General features: G+C 38.3%; 1 protein-coding gene across 1 annotated transcript in view; it reads left to right on the top strand.

The window, feature by feature from the left end:
• Positions 1-18,450, top strand: part of ZNF507 (zinc finger protein 507) — a 27,664-nt gene extending 9,214 nt beyond the window's left edge. Inside the window, exons 3-6 of the mRNA XM_006167997.3 lie at positions 3,243-3,360; positions 7,616-7,730; positions 17,286-17,420; positions 17,539-18,450. Coding sequence (XP_006168059.1) covers positions 3,243-3,360; positions 7,616-7,730; positions 17,286-17,420; positions 17,539-17,905 — 735 coding nt within the window. The 3' untranslated portion in view covers positions 17,906-18,450. The remainder of the gene's footprint in view (positions 1-3,242; positions 3,361-7,615; positions 7,731-17,285; positions 17,421-17,538) is intronic.
• The last annotated feature ends 6 nt before the right edge of the window (positions 18,451-18,456 follow it).

The following is an 18,456-nucleotide window of genomic DNA, read 5'->3' as shown; positions in this document are numbered from 1 at the left end:
TTTTTTTTTTTTTGGAGAGGTTTTTGCTATAGGGCACGTGCGCTCTCCAGACAGATACAGAGAGACAGAAAGCGGAAATCACCCCCCAGGGGGGATGGCCACGCTGCAATCCCTTCTCTTCCATTCTCTTCTCAGGGTCTTGGGCACGCATGCACACACGCCTGGCATGAGTTTTAAGCCATCAGGTCTGGGACGCAAACCGCGGTCGACTACATGGGAGTCCAACAACACAGCCATTACGCTAACTGCTGGTCCCAAAACTGTCGATTTTTAATCACAAAGGAATGTTCAATGGATTGACATCATACATACATTTTACTCACACAAATTTAATCATATATCAAGGCAAATAATAAGTATTTTTCACCTGCAAGGGCCTCAAAATAGAAGTAATTTGCTTCAAGTGCTACACAACCAACAGTGATTTGAATCATTGTAGGAAAAAAAGAGGGGGATATATTGTATGTATTGAAAAGCAGCAGAATGGAATAGTCAGGTATGTTACATTTTATGGGCAGTTTAAGTAATTTTCATGGATTATTTTAACTGTTTTATATACTGGCCTTAAAACCAGCAGCCAATATGAAATGTTCTATTGTAAAAGAAACTTGAATCAGGACCAGCAGTTGGCATAATGGCTATGTCGTTTGACTCCCATATAGTCAACTGCAGTTCAAGTCCTGACCCAGTGGCTTAAACTCACACTGGGTGCATGTGCATGTGTGCCCAAGATCCCGAGAGGAGAATGGGGGAGAAGGGATTGCAGTGTGGCCATTTTCCCTGGGGGGTGATTTCTCGCTTTCTGTCTCTCTGAGTCTCTTTCTGGCAAGAGCATGCTCCCTGTAGCAAAAACCTGTCCAAACAAACAAACAAACAAACAAAAAAGAAAGAAACTTGAATCTAATCTAATCTAATCTATTCAATCATTGGTGTAGAACTTTTCTTCTTCCCTGTGCCAGGTGACTTTCTCTTTTTTTTTAGAGAGATTTTTGCTATAGGGTACCTGCCCTCACCAGAGAGACAAGAGAGACAGAAAGTGAAAAATCACTCCCCAGGAGGGTTGGCCACTCCACATTCCCTTCTCCTTCATTCTCCTTTCAGGATTTTGGGCACACACAACACACACACACACATGCGCCTGACATGAGTTTAAAGCCACTGGGTCTGAGACTTGAACTGCAGTTGACTATGTGGGAGTCCAGCAACATAACCATTATGCCATCTGCTGGTCTTGCCAGGTGACTCTTTAAAAATGTGTCACAAGCCAGCCTGTCACCTTGTGGTTAAAGCAGCTGGATCCCATATGACTGACTGCCCTGGTGACTTAAAAAACATCCAACACATGTGTATGCATGCCAAAGTCCTGAAAGGAGGGAAAAATGGAAGTGAAGAGATTGTGGTGTGATCATTCTCCATGAGGGATGCTTCTCTCTCTCTGCACCCTCTGGCAAAAATCGGAGGGGGGAATGTATCTTAGGACTGGCCCCTGGTTGGTATATCTTAAGGTTGGCCTGGTGGTTGAGGCAACCTGACCCACAAGGGCAGCTACATGGCTCAAATCTCAGACTTGGCAGCTTGAGAAACACACACTGGGCATGTGTGTATGCATGCCCAAAATCACCAAAGAAAAGAAAAATGGAAGAGAAGGGATTGTGGTCTTACCATTCCCCATGAGAGTGTTTCTCTTCTCCTTCTTTATCTCTGTCTCTCCTTGGTGAGAACACAGACTCTCTACTCCCCCAAAGAATATATATATCCCGGATTGCTAACTGGGATGTAGGCTTTTTCTCTCAAATAACCCAGAGCTGGAGTCTAGGTAGTAGTTAAAAGGTAATCAGCAGTACCAGCAGTTGGCATAATGGCTATGTCGCTGGACTCTGTTCGAGTCCTGAACCTACTGGCTTAAACTCATGCTGGGCACATATGCGTGCATGCCTAAGATCCCAAGAGGAGAATGGAGGAGAAGGGATTGCGGTGTGGTCATCCCCCCTGGGGAGTGATTTCTTGGTCTCTCTCTCTCTCTCTCTCTCTCTCTCCCCCTCCCCCCCCTTCTCTCTTTCTGGCGAACACAATGTGCCCTATAGCTAAAAACCTCTTTAAACAAAATGGTAATCAGGAATTTTAAAAAGCCTTTGAGTCTGAGATTCAGTGCTCTTTTTAGTACTCACAAAATTACAACTAGTACATCTAAACTCGCAAAGGTAAGTTTGAGAAGTTTCCAGTAGTTTATTTTGCTGATAACAATCTTGATTCATGGGGATGAAAATGGAGGAAGAAGATGTCTTTGGAGGAACAGTTACAATTTGATCTCTTATACATTTACTTGATAGCTAAAGGCAAAAACTAGCAGGAGTCCAGTGGTAACTGATTGGATCTGTGTATATTTTTATTTTTAGAGATTTTTGCTATAGGGTGCATGTGCTCGCCTGATAGAGAGACAGAAAGCGAGAAGTCATTCCCCAGGGAGAATGGCCACATTGGAGTCTCTTCTCCATTCTCCTCTTGGGATCTTGGGCCCACAGACACACACATTCTCCCAGCATGAGTTTTAAGCTACCAGGATGGGTACTCAAACCATGGTCAACTATATGGGAATCCAGCGACGTAACCACTACGCCATCTGCTGGCCCCCTGATTGGATCTATTTTTGTGAATGTATTGTGCTATTTTGTTTTTTGTTTTTTCGCGCGTGCACTCCCCAGACAAAGACAGAAAGCGATAAATCCCCCCCCTTGGGGATGGCCACGCCACAATCCCTTCTCCTCCATTCTCCTCTCAGGCTCCTGGGCACACATACACACGCGCCTGGCTTGAGTTTTAAGCCACCGGGTCCAGGACACAAACCGCGGTCGACTACGTGGGAGTCCAGCTATATAGCCATTATGCTAACTGCTGGTCCCTGTATTGTGCTATTTTGAACACTCTCCTGTTTCCTCCTCTGGGCCTGTCCAGTGGTTCATTAAGCAGGCAAATGCCATGCATAAACACTTAAAATAGTGGTAACTTTCTTCAAGAATACAAAATAGGAATTACCTTTTTGATGAAATTATAATTTTCCTAGTGTATTTCTTTCTATAAATTGTCAAGTGTGTCAATCTTTTAGCAGATTTGAGTTTAAAATATTGGTAATATATTCTCAGTACTAGGCCATAAATGCAATTAACTCCTCCTTACACAGTTTCCTAGTAATTGGACATGTATATTTGTTGAAAATTACATGTTAATTTTTCTCAATTTTTTAGAGTCAACTGAGGAATCATGAGAGAGAGCAACACAGTCTTCCAGACACCTTGTCAATAGCAGCTTCTAATGAGCCAAGAATTTCCAGTGATACAACTGATGGAAAATGTGTTCAGGAAGGTATCTGTGCATTTTTTTTTTTTTTTTATGCAGGCTGCAGTGACTAGCATATGAAGTCAAAATTGCCTTTAGTTGTCATGTGGGCTATTTTTTTTAGGGCTAAAGCATTAGTGTCCTATTTTGTACGGTAGATGCGTGACTCGTACCTCTGTTCCTAAGGAAATTCTGAGTACTGAATGAAGTAAATTGTTACTAGGTAGAAAGTACTTGATTAGTGAAAATTTTGCTTTAACAGTGTAGATAGATATTACAGTTGAAAATATGTCATCCTGTGGGAGCCAAGCTACATGATAGACTCTTTGAGGGTAACATACCAACAAGCCAGAGAAGCTGCAACACAGAAAGAAAGCCTTTTCTCCTTCTCTTGGTACCAGTTGACCTACTAAGAACTTAGCTTTTACAGATGGTAGGCCCCCACCTCAAACTTTTAACTGAGGCTTCCTGCTGTGATCTTATTCTTATCCAAGTATGACTGCCAGATTTCATCTGCATTATTTTAAACACACACACACACACACACACACACACACACACACACAAGATCTTTTTATGTACTAGTTAGGTACCAGTCGGCCGAGTTTCTGGTAATAGGAATATTAGAATCAAAAGATTTAATTAGAGTTCCATGAAAAGGCGGATGCCACATCCGGAGAATTAGGGATAAAGTGTAATAAGCCATGCTTTCTTGCATCAGCTCACTTAAATTGATATACTTTAAACATTTCAACTGTGGTACATAGTGTTTATGGGAAATAAAACATATTGGGGTGACTTTCCTTTTTAGATTTCCTAAGAATTAAAGTTAGAAACGACTGCAGAGTAAAATGTTTTACCATAATGTTTCATTAAATTATACCCCAGAAAGCATAACTGATTCTGGAATGTTTCTGAAAGAACTGATTTTGACACCACTGTAGCACCAAAATTCCCTTGTCAAACAGATGTCATCCCTGTAAAACTATCCAAAACAAAAGGAGTTTATGACATAGCATCTGTTTCTGCGATAGATGACTGAGCTAAAACAGTTTTGTTTCCTTTTCACAAAATAGCCCTAAATGCCTCCTTTTATTTTAATTCATTATGTTTCCATATCCCCTTTAAAGGAGACATTAAAACATTTGATATGATTGGACCATAAATCCCTAATGAAGGAATTAAGTAAGTACTGCTCAGTAGCACCACCTGCAGTTAGTACCAGTCTTTTCTAGCATCTCAGAAAGCAAAAATTTAAAACTCCCAATGAATTAACAGATTAAAACTCACAATTTGTATAAAAAGATTAATATGTCAGCTCATAATTAAAATAACCGTTTCAAACTTTGGGGTTGTTTTTTATAGACTTATTTTATTTATTTATTTATTCATTTTGATTTGACCAGAGAGAGACAAGGGGGTGGGTGGGGAACGAGCCACCAGATCCGGCACTCGAACCATGGTCGGTCATGTGAGAGTCCAGCGCTCTTAACCACCATACCACCTGCCAGCCCTCAAACTTTATGATATTACCATCTCTCTTCCCATGTTCTGTTTTGTAACATCTTTTCTTTGTGGGTCATACTTTTTCTGAGGTTAACTATATATGGATCGTAAGTTGCTTGCCGTGCTTTTATTCCTCACCTTGCTTATCTTGGTCAAAGTATAACAATTCAGATGGCTGGTAGCTTCCTGCAGGTTGTTACCTGGATGGGTACTTTATTAATTCAATATTAGATACTTTGAAATCTAATTTTCAGGCTAAAAAACAAAATTTTAACTTACAAAGAAGGTAAAAATAATTCACATTTTGTTAAAACTTCATTAACCATTTAGTTAACATATTAAACAAAGGGAAAAATGTGTGCATCTGTGGTCCCCAACCTCAGCCCCTCCCAATACCATGGACACCTTTGAGCATGTTTTTACTCAGAGGTCCAGTATAATGGTACTTCAGACATTCCTTCAGCCAGGAGGCATGATGTACCTGTCAAGCTGGATATTAAGCTGATGCTGGGAGTACAGTAGAGGGCATCCTTGACCTTGAGGAACCTGGCCCAGGGAAGAAGACAGAACTGGACTGATCTGCCATCACCAGTGGTGGTACTCTCATAGAGCCGTGGGCAAAGCACTTTCATGTGATGTTTCTTCCTAAAATTTAATTACATTGTTCTTTATTGGAAACCTATAATTTGCCAAGCTCTGGGGATTCAGCATAAACAAAACAGGCAGATTTTGCCCTCAGAGAATCTGTAGCCTAGTGATAGGGCAGGGACTTGCAGATATGCAGGTAAGGTACAGATTTTGGAAAAGGAAAACTACAGGACTTACTAAATCATGCTGTGAGGTCCAGGTATTTCTGTTATATAGATGAGAAAACCAAGACCTCAGGAGGTAAGATAACTTGTGTGTGACCATACTGGTAGTGAATGACAGAGCAAGGACCAAGCCCCAGTTTTTGAACTTTATATCCAATATTTTTTGCATTGGAAACAGTTGCTTGAAGTAGCACAGGCTCTCATTCTGTGCTATATTAAGTTTTTCCATCTGTCAGTTTTATTAGTTGTCATTGATCTGTAATATTTCTCACACAAAACCATTATCCAATATTTCACACTTCACTTTTTCAGGGTTTTTTTTTAAACTGTATTTGGAACAGTGCCATTTATAATCGAGTCCAAGTTTTTAACCTACCAATTAAGAACAGTACTTAGATTATAATTATGATTAGTGTGTGTATTAATGTTATAGATTTATACCATGAAATTAGGACATTTTGTTCTGCCTGGCAGTAGTTATTAGCAAAAGAAAATTTCTATTTTAGAAAGCTTAAATTTAACTTAAGGATTTTCTTTGTTGAGCTTTTAGTGTGGGTTTTCTTTTGTAACATTAATTTTACTTTTATGCACTGTGTAGTACTGTTCTAGCTAAGCTTTCTTTCTGCCAAGAGAAATACAGTAGTCCTTCCCACTCTGTATTGTTCTGGAGCTTCCATACTTACTTTGTTTCTGAACATACATGAAGTCTTCAAAAAGTTCAAGGAAAATGCTTATTATGAAAAAATTATGCTTTGGGGTTTTTTTTGCACCAACTTGTACTTTAATTCCATTTTTCTAAATACTTTAAAACCCCTCATAAAGCAGTCATGTTATGAATAGCCTGTGTATGCTGACAGAAGAGTAAGTGAAGTCTTTAATGTCTTTGGGGAAACAATTTTATGTGATCAAATCATTCAACTTGTATTGTTACAAGCTTACCCAGACTTGAATTACCCAACCCCTTTGTTGCAGAGTAAGTTCCACAGGATCCATGCTTCCTGCATTTCAGAGCACTGCATATTCTTCTTAGTCATAACCTTGTCTGTATAAACTGTCGGTTTACTAGATGTAATCATATTACATTATATACCACTTAATAATTTGTGGATGCTTTTCTTTCCTTCTTGCATTGATCGCTGACACTTAGTTGTTAGCAAAGGAAACCTACAGAGTGAAAAAAGCTTTGGTCTTTTAGGTTGAGTCTGATACATATGCTTTGTAACCACTCTTAATAATAATGGATTAAAGTATTAAATTCCAGCTTTTTGGCAAATCAGTGTTTCTTTAAGTCTTCCAAAAATTCATGGAAAAATGCCTGTTATTTAAAAATTGAGAGGATTTTGAGATTTGTTTTTTGCACCAAATATAAACTTGTACTTTATATTTTTCCATGAACTTTTGGAAGTCACCTTATATATCCAACAATGATTGTACTAATGGCTTTCATATCAGCACTATATCTCTGGTTAATTTAGATCTACACAGCAGGGTAGCCAGAAGTAAGTTCATTGTACTTAAGAATTTTGTGCATGAAACCAACCCAGCTCATCTGTGTTTGCAAGTCAATGATAAGTCAAATCTAGACTATCAAGAGAGTCTAGATGCAGGAGAACCTGGAAAGCCAATTTAAATTTGTTAAATTTAAACAGGGAGAAAGCCTTGATTGAAATGTAAATGGCGGGGCCAGCAGGTATCATAGTGGTTAAGGTCACTGGACTCCCACATGGCTGACCATGGTTCTAGTCTTGTACCTGACAGCTTGCTTTCTTACTTGCCCTCTGTCTCTCTCTCTCATTCTGTCCCTCTTCTGTTCAAACTTAAATAAATAAATAAACAAATAAAGTTAAATAAAATATTTAAAAAAGAAGAAATGTAAATGGTAAAAATATTTACAATGGAATATAAATGATATCATTTGAATCTTACCAAAACTTGCCTCTAAATCTCTTAAATACCTTGTCTAGGGAATAAGTCTTCAGTCCAGAAACAGTATAGATGTGATGTGTGTGATTATACAAGTACAACATATGTTGGTGTCAGAAACCACAGACGAATCCATAACTCCGATAAGCCATACAGGTAAGTGTGACAATCCTAAAATTTTAATACTTGTCTTAAAATATTTTATTTCACAGTCAAAAAATAAAGCAGAAATAATTAAAAACATAGCACTTTTTAAAACACAATTTAAGAGCTAAGAAACTTACTGATTTCATAGGTCTTTAAGCTGGAGTCTTAGAGCAATATCTGGTTTGTCTAGTTGAAATATAGGAATATGTCTGTATCCGCTGGTTTTATGTTTTCATTTAATTTGGGTATAAATTATCAGCAATTTTCAGTGATTTAGAGTATATTTCAGTAATTTGGCTATTAGATACTCAACATTCCAGCAAAAGATTCTTAATACTTAAGGCAGTAAAATTCCTTTTGAAAGATTCTATTTTTGAAAATTAACCTATCATGCAGAATAAGGTCATTTAATTTAGTGACGTTACCTGGTTTTTCTCAAAAGCTAATTCTAATATGTATTTTTATAAAATATAGGCATTCTCAGTCAAAATGGGCTGATAAGTAGAAATAATTATTTCTTAAATAAACTCTGACTCTTGAGAATAAGCCATTGTCATAAGCTGCTGTACATTTAGAGCCAGATCCCACATGGCCAACTACAGTTCAAATTCCAGTCCCAGTGGCTTAAAAAACACACTAGACATGTATGTATGCATGCCCAAAATCTTAATAGGAAGGAGATATGGAGGAAGAAAGATTGCAGCATTAAATATACCCTATTGGGGACTGCTTGCTCTCGCGCGCTCTCTCTCTCTCTTCTTCCCTCCCTCCTACCCTCCCTCCTTCCCTCCCTCCTACCCTCCCTCCTTCCCTCCCTCCCTTCCAGAGACCGTTAGTAAGCACGTATGTACGTTCTCTGGAAATTGGAAAAAAAAAAAAAACGATGCACTCAGTTTTGCAGAGTATGTACTGCTATTACAGAGCAGTTTGTTCTACTTGGAGCCACAATGGAGCATCAGGTTCCCACATCAGAGCTAAGCCAGTCACCATGACCAACAGCCCTTCACGTGAACTCTTTTAACCCCTTTATCAAACTTGTTTCATGTTTTACACTTTCCCTAGGTTTTATAGTTAAGACATAAGTATGAGAAAGTTAATCTGTTAATTTGAGTGACAACCTGAGACTATACCATAAAAGATGATTTGATACTATAGTGTTATAAATTTGCAATATGTGCTTAATTTTGCTAACCAGCAGACTTATTTATCATCAACTCTTCAGGCAGTGCATTTGTTTGCCAAGTCTTATAGCTCTATGAAAGGTGTTTGACCTAGCCTCAGTATCTCTATTTTTATTTTAAATATTTTCAAAACTAGGATCCCTAAGTAAAATTTGTTCACCAGAAATATTATTAACAGTAACTCAGTATTATAAATTCTTTAAGAAATGATAGATGGGATTGAACATATGTCAAAAATTATTTATACTGGGGAATGTTGACAATATGATGGAAACAGGGGACACTAGTTTCCCTGATATGAGGAGAAAGCTTTGCCTTTGTATTTTGGATATCTTTATTCTTAAATTTAATGATATACCAAATTCATGTGATTTGGGCAAGAATAACATAACATTCTCTGGGTCTAGAATTAGATTGTTCATTTCAATATTAAGAGGTATTTTTAGAGCAAGTATTGTTGGGTCTTTGGAAAAGTCATGGAATAACTTTCTATGCAAAAATACATCATGACTTTTCTGACAACCCAATATGTTTTAGGAGCTATAGTAGGCTCTTGGACCACAATCATAACATAAATGCATCTTTGCTACCATGGAGTTTATAGACAATAAACAAGTAAACTCTCAAATACGTAATTATGATAAGTTTATGGAAGAGGCTGATCACTGATTCCGGTTTGAAAGAGGAGGGTTTCACATCTACAGTTTTATAGCTTATTTTTTTACAGACTTATTTTGATAGCTTTTGGTATCTTAGGGATGTTTTCTTAGGTTCTTAAAATACAGACTCCGGATTAGTTATAGTTGCTATAAGATCCTCTAACCAACAAAATATTTAATGAGATCCTCTTCATTTAACATGAGAAGCCTTTTCCAAGTTTATCCACACTCTACTTTGTCACTTAGTTTGGCCTGGATGTCTTAGAAAAAAATGTTTTCAGACCTCTGCCCATGTAAAATTATTACCAATGTTTTCTTATAAATTTTTCTAATCCTGTGATTCTTCTTTTAACCTTCTCTAAGTAAATATGCATTCTCCTTTGTCTTTATGGAATTTGTAGTCGGCAGAGCATTTCAGATGAACATGATCAATCCCAGTATGTTACTAGCACTTTCTCTCCATTATCGTATGCTCTTGGCCTGAAGCTAAGCTAGTAAGCATAGCCTCCTTTGTGTTTGATTTAATCTAAGGATCACAGTAGTTTTCTGGCTTATTTCATGTCTGTTTCACTCAGTTTTGTTACCTGGTACATTTATGGTCAGAGTTTAGACTTGTTTTCTCAGAGTCATACTCTATGCATTTCTGATTCCCTATGTTTTGTTAAGAAATGTGCTCACAAGTAGCAATGATAAATTTCTTACAGAGTTAGAATTCCCTGCTGTACAACTTCTGGTCTTTACACAAGGGCACAAAAGTTTCATTGTATACTTTTTTGGTTTATTTTTGTTTTTGTTATTGGTCATGTGTACTCACTAGAGAGAAAGACTGGAGAGAGGGAGGAAAGTAAGAAATCACCCCTAGGAAGATGACCATTCTACAGTCCCTTCTCTTCCACTCTCCTCTTGGGATTTTGGGCATGCACACACCCACACTCACCTGGAGTGGTCTAGGACTCAAGCCACAAAGCTATGTGGGATCCAGCTGCTTTAACCTCTATACCACTTGCTGGTCCAGTCATTCTGTATTTTAATACCTGTTATGTAAGAGGTTTTCTGCAATTGTGATACCAAGCCCTTTATCATGCCTTTGCTTTTTATGTTGCCATTCCAGTACTTCATTGAACTCATTTATGTGGTCTGTACAACATGTATAAGAGCCCTGGCTATTAGGGCCAGATAGTCCTGGGGTTGAATCTGAGCTCTCTCCCTTAGAAGATTTGTAACCTTGGGCAAACTATATCGCCTCTCCGTGCTTGGTTTTATAAAATAAAGGTAATTAAGGTTGTGAAATACCACATGAGGTACTGGCACATAATAAACATCTTTCTAACAATTATTAGATCCAACTTTATTAGTTCTCCTTGCAGTGATTCATTGTCTAACCAAGAGAAGAAAAAAAAAAGAGGAGGAAAAAATAAAACTTAAAAAGGCTTTCATTTGGGAAACAAAGAAGAGTAATTCTGTTCCTGGGTAGTCAGGCATAGCTTATGAGAGATGCTGTGCCCAGATGGAAATAACTGTGACTGCTGAAGGCCCCATGCAATGTCTGACTAGTTTAGAAGCAGCCTGGTGTACTGGGGAGCACCCAGTGCTTTAGAATCCCAAGTCTGGACTACGCACTTCTTATACCCAACTGATGACCTTGGGAATGTTATTCCAAGCTAGGCCTCCTTTCCCACATGAAACTGGGCAGCATGTGAGTGAGTGAGCCTTTGCCTGTATTTGCAGCAGCTCCCCATTACTTGCATTGACACCTGTGCTCTGCCTCCTATCAGGTTAGTGGTGGTATTGGATTATCATGGCACACGACCTCTATTGTCTGACTGTTTCATTGTATATTGCAGTGTGTTAGTGGTGGAAATGGGGTACATGGTAGATTTGGCTTGGGTCAGCCCCAGATCAACACTCCCCACCCTACCTCTACCCCGGTCTGTGGAGGAATTGTCTGATCCCTGACTGGTCCCTGGTGCCAGGAAGGTTGTAGACGACTGCTATAACAAATTAAAAAAAGAAAATAGCTAACACCTGTGAGGATACTTGGTGACTCACATGTTATGCTAAGCACTCAGTATATGTCAATTCACTTAATCTTCACAACAATCTAATACTTAACAGATATTACCATCCTAACTGTTTTGTTATGGAAATAAGACTGGGGTAAATTAACTAACTTCCCCTCAGATCTCACAAGTGGTAGAGCTAGGGCTTGAATCTTTATTCAACCTGATGACTGTGCCAACTTGCCCATGTGTGCTGTACCAGGGAGAGCTCTTCATGAAGTGTACTGCTGCTGCATGGCAGACCACCCCAACTTTAATGGTATGATACAATAGCCATTACATTATGCTCAGGGATTCTGGATCCAGAATATGGAAAGGGCACACTAGGGATGACTTGTCCTGTCCTGTATAGTCTGGGGCTTCAGCAGAGATGTGAAGACTGGGGGTAGCTTGGACAGATGGGGTCGTAGTCATCTGAAGGCTCACTCACCACAGTCTGATCAGGTGGCTGCTGCTGGCTATGCCATGGTTGGAACTCATGATACACAAGATTTTACTTCGTGGACTTTGCAGGTGCTCTATTCCCAAAAGCAGGCTTCTTAGAGAAGAAGTAAGTAAGAGTGGTGTTGCCTTTAATGACCTACCCTTGGAAGTCAGCTTAGATCACTTCCACAGCCCTTCTAGGTTTACATTTCATCTGAGGCATGCCGAATCTTTTTTCTTTTTTTTTAGTTTATTTGCTTTTTTCTTCCATGAGTAAGAGAGGCAGAGAGAGAAAGAGACAGCACCTCCAGCAGGGTTTTGATACCAAAGTCCACTCCCAGCTCCAGCCACCCCCAAATTATGGGCACATGTTTTACCCTGTACTCCCCGCCCAGCACCAACATGTTGAATCTTTGGTCAGTGGCCAGTACTATAGGCATGAGAAAATACTTAAGTCTTTGAAAAGTTTTCCTTTGTTTTAAGGAAAACAGTTTAGTAGATAGTTTAATTTTGAGGGGAAAAAAGTTTTTGGTTTTTTAGAGGGATAAACTGAAGGAGTATGTTTTTCACAGTAACTTAGAGACTTGTCAGGGTTAGATCGGCTCTGAGGCATAGTGATGGGTGCGGTCAAGTCCCACATGGCTTACCACGTGGTTCAAGTCCCAGATTCGGTGGCTTGAAAAACACACTGGGCACATGTGCACACATGCCCAAAACCCTGAGAAGAGGGAGAAATAGAAGAGAAGAGATTGAGAAACATTCCCCACAAGGGATGAAGCTTCCTCCTCTCCCTCTCTCTCTGTCTCTCTGTCAAGTGCACACACCCTCTAGGAAGAATAAAAAGATCATCACAAAATTTTAAGTCGCCATTTTTCTGGGCTTTGGTTATTTATTCCTTTAAAAGCATAGAAAATTAGTTGAATGGGGGAAGGCAAACCATACTGCAAAACTTCTATTGAAATCTTTGTATATTTAAATCATATTCAATCACCCTGAATCCTGTATATCCAGCTTCTGCTTCCTTCCAACAAACCAAGATAATCGAATCAGACCTGGGCACTAAGTAAGGTCTCAGACCAGAGAAACAGAGATATTTTAACCAGTATCCTTATCTCTCCGGGAATCCGGGACTGAAATAACTGACATACTCGCAGTGGAAGAAAGCCTTTAGAAAAAATTTCAGTCCCGAGTCTTAGCCAAGTCGTAAGGAGCTTTGGCTACATTGACTTTTATTAGTTATTAAAATAGTTTTCTTACATCAGAAATAAATCATTTTTCATCCAGGTATGGGTGGGGTTTTATTGGTTGACATGGAAATTGTATTTATTCATCATTCCAAAGCTTTGGTACGCAATATCCTTATTTACAGACTACACCAAGACTGACCAGCAATTGAGTTGTTAGGGTGTTCACTTGTTTCCTCATGTCACATATATGACTTTTCCTGATGGACTTGAATAATTGAAGTACCAAATGCTCTAGCATCATGCATTTCTACTACAGGAGCACATTAGAATTATGACAGGTAATATCATGGTAAATGTGCCCATGTTTCTGCTGTTCTTTTGTCAATGTTTTATTTTGTTTTGTTTTCCCAGAGGACAGGGTAGGGTAGGAAGGAGCAGTTCATCCCAAATGAAAATATGGATATTGCTGGTCTGATAGTAAGATGATTAGAAATCATCTGTTAGATACAGTTTCTGTTTCCATATGTATTTCCTATCATTTCTCCTATCTCTGGGTTCGATATGTATTTTTGGTCACACTGGAATAGCTTACTTAGTTTCCTTACTCTAGCTTAAGGAAACATATTGTAAAAAGATAGTAAAAATGGATGCGGGGCACCTTTGCATAACTTTTTTGTTTTTTCTTTCTTTTTTTTGGGGAGAGGTTTTCACTATAGGGCATGTGCACTCGCCAGAAGCACAGAGAGAGACAGAGAGATACAAAGCAAGAAATCATCCCCCAGGGGGTATGGCCACGCCGCAATCCCTTCTCCTCCATTCTCCTCTCAGGATCTTGGGCACGCACGCCCACATGCCTGGCATGAGTTTAAGCCACCGGATCTGGGACTCGAACTGCAGTCGACTACATAGGAGTCCAGCGACATAGCCATTAAACCAACTGCTGGTTCCACCTTTGCATAATTTTGAAGTTGAGGCTCCCCTGTATGATCCCTTCTCCTCTAAACAGTTGAAAATCATTTTACTAAGTGTTTAACCTTATCAATTTCTTTTCTTTTTTTTTTTCCCCATACTTGGATCTTGTCATATGTATTTACCATTGTAGGCATTCATTCATACTATCCCTTGTGCCAAGCTAAAGAAGGTACTTATGGAATTAGAAGTGAGAGGAAAAGTGAAAAATCACTCCCCAGGGGGATGGCCACACTGTAATTTGTTCTCCTCCCAGGATCTTGTGCACACATGCACATGTACCTGGCATGATTTTCAAATAATTGGGTCCAGGACTTGAACCGTGGTCAGCCATGTGAGAGTCCAGCGACATAACTGCTATGCCACCTGCTAGCCCCCCTAGATTTCATTTCTAAGCACACTAATTTTGCTTTATATCTCCTTTCTTCTGTTTAAAAATATTTTAAGGACTTCTTTAGTATTAAAATTGATTAACCAAATCAGCAAAATGTACATGTCTTTGTGCAGTACAATTGGAGAGAGAATTTTGAAAATGTTAAAGCAAGAAAGCAGAGGGCTTCCTTCCTATACGTTCTTTATGTTGGAAAGCTAATGAAAGTGACTCTAGGTTCTTACCAGACTTACTCATCCTTGCCAATCTCTTTATTGATTTGATGGGTGTAAGGCATTCCTTAATTATTAGTAAGATTGAACATCTTTTCATGTGCTTGTTTCTTAGAAATTCTGTTGCCTTTAAAGTGAACTGGTATTTCCTGAGGTCAGAGACCTGGGCCTTATACCTGATTCTTCAGTTCATATAATTTAAAAAAAAAAAAAAAAAAAAAACTTCAGGATGCTATCATAAAGTTATATTGGAGGTGGGTTAGAATAAGAATTTAGTCCTTGCCCATATTTACTTGTTTTATTTACTCTATACTGTTTGACTTTCCTTGTGATTCATTATTGTTAACCTTGTCTCTTACTGATATAGAAAAGAGTTAGATGAGTTATCTGATCTATTAGATTTATAAGTAAATAAATTCAGCAAGAATGTCTTTGAAAAAGTACATGTGCAATTTCCTAAAAAGATAAATATGGTTTTATTATACAATCTAGCAATTATGCTCCAAGGTATTTACCCAAATGATGAAGATTTTTATCCACCTGGAATCCAGCAACATGAATGTTTATAGCAGCTTTATTCATAATTGTAAAACACTAGAAGCAACCAAAATAGCTTTCAATAAGTGAATGAACAAAATACAGTACATCCAGTGATAAGAAAAGTGCTACCAAGCCACAGAAAGCCAAAGGAAACTTACATGCATATTGCTGTCATTCCGGTTATATGACATTCCAGAAAAGGCATAATAACTATGGAGACCAAGAGAATAGAGTGAGGCCAGTCCATTGCTTGGTGGTTAAGGTGGCTGGATTCCTACATATATGACAACATGGTTTGAGTGCCAGACTCAGCAATTTGAGAAACACACCTGGCACATGCGTGTGTGTGTGTTCCAGAAATCCCAAAAGGAGGTGGAGTTGGAGAAGGGATTTCAGTGTGACCACTCCCCATGCAAGTGCTTTCTTTCTCCCCTGCCCCCTTTGTCTCCTGCAAGTGCACATACTCTCTGGCAAATTTTTTTTTTTTAAAAAGAGTAGATTTATTAGTGGTTGCTAGGGATTGCGGAACAAGAGGGAGAGATGAAAGGGTGGAGCATAGGGACTTTTAGGTCAGTGAAACCTTTCAGTTTGACACTATAATGGTAGATTAGTGACATTTTTTATTTCTCACAACCTAGAATTGTACAATGTGAACTGAATCATAATATAAACTCTGGGTTCCAATTAATAGTAATGTGTCAATATTAATTAGTTGTAACAAATAAGCCACCCTAAAGCCAGATGTTAATAATAGGAGGAACTAGGTCCAAGGAAGAAGGGGTAGATGGAAACTGTACTCTCTGGCCAGCTTTTTCTATAAACTTAAAAGTAATCTTAAAGAACCAGCAGATGGTGTACTGGTTACCTCATTTGACTCCTATATAGTCAGCCGCAGTTCAAGTCCCAGACCCAGTGGCTTAAAACTCAAACCGGATATGTGTGCGTGTGTGCCCAAAATCCTGAGAGGAGAATGGAGGAAAAGGGATTGTGGTATGGCCATCTCCCTTGGGGAGATGGAGTGATTTCTCGTTTTCTGTCTCTGTGTCTCTGGCAAGCACATGTACCCTTTAGCAAAACTCTCTCTAAAAAAGTAATCTAAAAAAATAAGGTCTATTAAACTTTTTGAAATTAAATTTTAACTTATAACACATTAATTTACCAAGTGTACCCAAGTATGTAGAACTGGTTTTTTTAATAGAAACTTTTTTTAAGAATTATTTTGTTTAACTAACTTTCTTCCTTTCTTTTCTTCCTCCCTCCTCCTTCCTTCCTTCTATTCCTTCCTTCCTTCTTTCTTTCTTTCAATTCAAACAGAGAGGGAGAGAGCTAAACAGAGAGGAAAAGTGGCAAGCTGCCAAATTCAGGACTCAAACTGCAATCAGCCATGTGGGAATCCAGTGCCCTTACCCACCATACTACCTACTGGTTCCTGAATAGAAACTTTTTAAAGATTATCTATTTTGTTTATGAAATCTAAATTGTTGAAGTTTTTCAGGACTACTACTTCCATTTCCTGTGGATCTATAAATAAATACAATATTCATGTTGAAAATTATTCTTGTTTGGTTTTTTAAATTAAAAAATACAGTAGTAAAGAGTATTTTGCTGATTTTTGTATGTGGTTAAATAATTTAGAGCAAATATTTTGATATATTAGATATCTTTCTAAATATTCTAATAGCTTAAAGTGATCTATGATATTTGTCTAGATTTTTGTACATTCTTATAATATGAAATACCTTCTTTCATTGATTGATTCTAGGACATCTATTCTAGGACTTCTCAGTATGCCTCTGAGAAACAGTGATTTCACAAATTCAGTGAAATATGATATGTCTAATAAGGCTCCAGGAGAAGGAGTGTAATCATTGTTACAGAATCATTGTAATTTTTTAAATGATGTCATGGGATCATTCTGATTTTCCTCTTTCTTGTCTTTCAGATGTTCTTTGTGTGGCTATGTATGCAGCCATCCCCCTTCTTTGAAGTCTCATATGTGGAAGCATGCAAGTGACCAAAATTATAACTATGAACAAGTAAACAAGGCTATTAATGATGCAATTTCACAAAGTGGCAGGTATTTAATCCTATCCCCCTCCCTTTATTACCATATAAGAGATTAAAGCTAGCACTAAATCTCCCAGACCTCCATTATAGCTCATTCAAGAGTTGGTGTATTTTGTTTTGTTTTTAAGAGTTCTGGGGAAATCCCCTGGAAAGACTGTATTAAACAACAGTGAAGAGAGAGCTGACCCTGTCACTGGAAGTTCAGAAAATTTGGTGTCATCTTCAGAGCTGATTTCCCAGGCTCCCAGTGAAGCTCTAAGTTCCAATGAGAATGAAAAACTGAGCCCTACAAGTAATACCTCATATAGTGTAGATAAAAACTCCGGTCTGGCCCCTCCTGGTATGGAGTACTGTGTCTTACTGTTCTGTTGTTGTATTTGTGGTTTTGAGTCAACCAGCAAGGAAAATCTCTTGGATCATATGAAAGAGCATGAAGGTGAAATTGTAAACATCATCCTAAATAAGGAACACAACACAACTCTACACACAAATTAGACGGAATCATTACTTGAAGAGGATAACAGTAGAAAAGAATTCCTTTAAACCAGTTTCACCTTTGCACTGTCAAATAACTTACTAGACACAGAAGAAATCATTGGTGTGGTTTTTGAGGAAACGACAGATGTCACTTTGGAACCAAACTAGTAATGAAATAAAAGGAATTCCAACTAGATAAGCAGTAATATTTAAATATACTAGTGAGATATAGATTGAGGAGAAGGCAAAGATGTAATCCTGTATTAACTCTCTGTCATCCCTTCTTAGTGTTGAATCTGTTTTATTATTAAAAGCTTATAGTGTAGAAATGCAAGCAAAAGAGTTAAAAAGGGGCTTTTCAGGAACTATTCTAAAACTTACTGTAAAAGTGTCATAATCTTAAGCAGAGTTAAGTTTCTTTCATTCTCACTTTGGACATGCCAGCTCCAAGAATGACAGACCTCTTGTGAGAAATAAGGTGTAGCTCACAAAGGGTTTATTTCAGTGTCACCGACAGAGTCAACAAGGAAATGATAATTAGAGGGCTTTGAAGAGATCTACTTAAATCT

Source organism: Tupaia chinensis, unplaced genomic scaffold, assembly GCF_000334495.1.
Source record: "Tupaia chinensis unplaced genomic scaffold, TupChi_1.0 Scaffold145396_1, whole genome shotgun sequence".
Classification (NCBI taxonomy): Eukaryota; Metazoa; Chordata; class Mammalia; order Scandentia; family Tupaiidae; genus Tupaia; species Tupaia belangeri.
The sequence above is the reverse complement of the archived record's forward strand: the minus strand, read 5'-3'. Positions and strand labels throughout refer to the sequence as shown.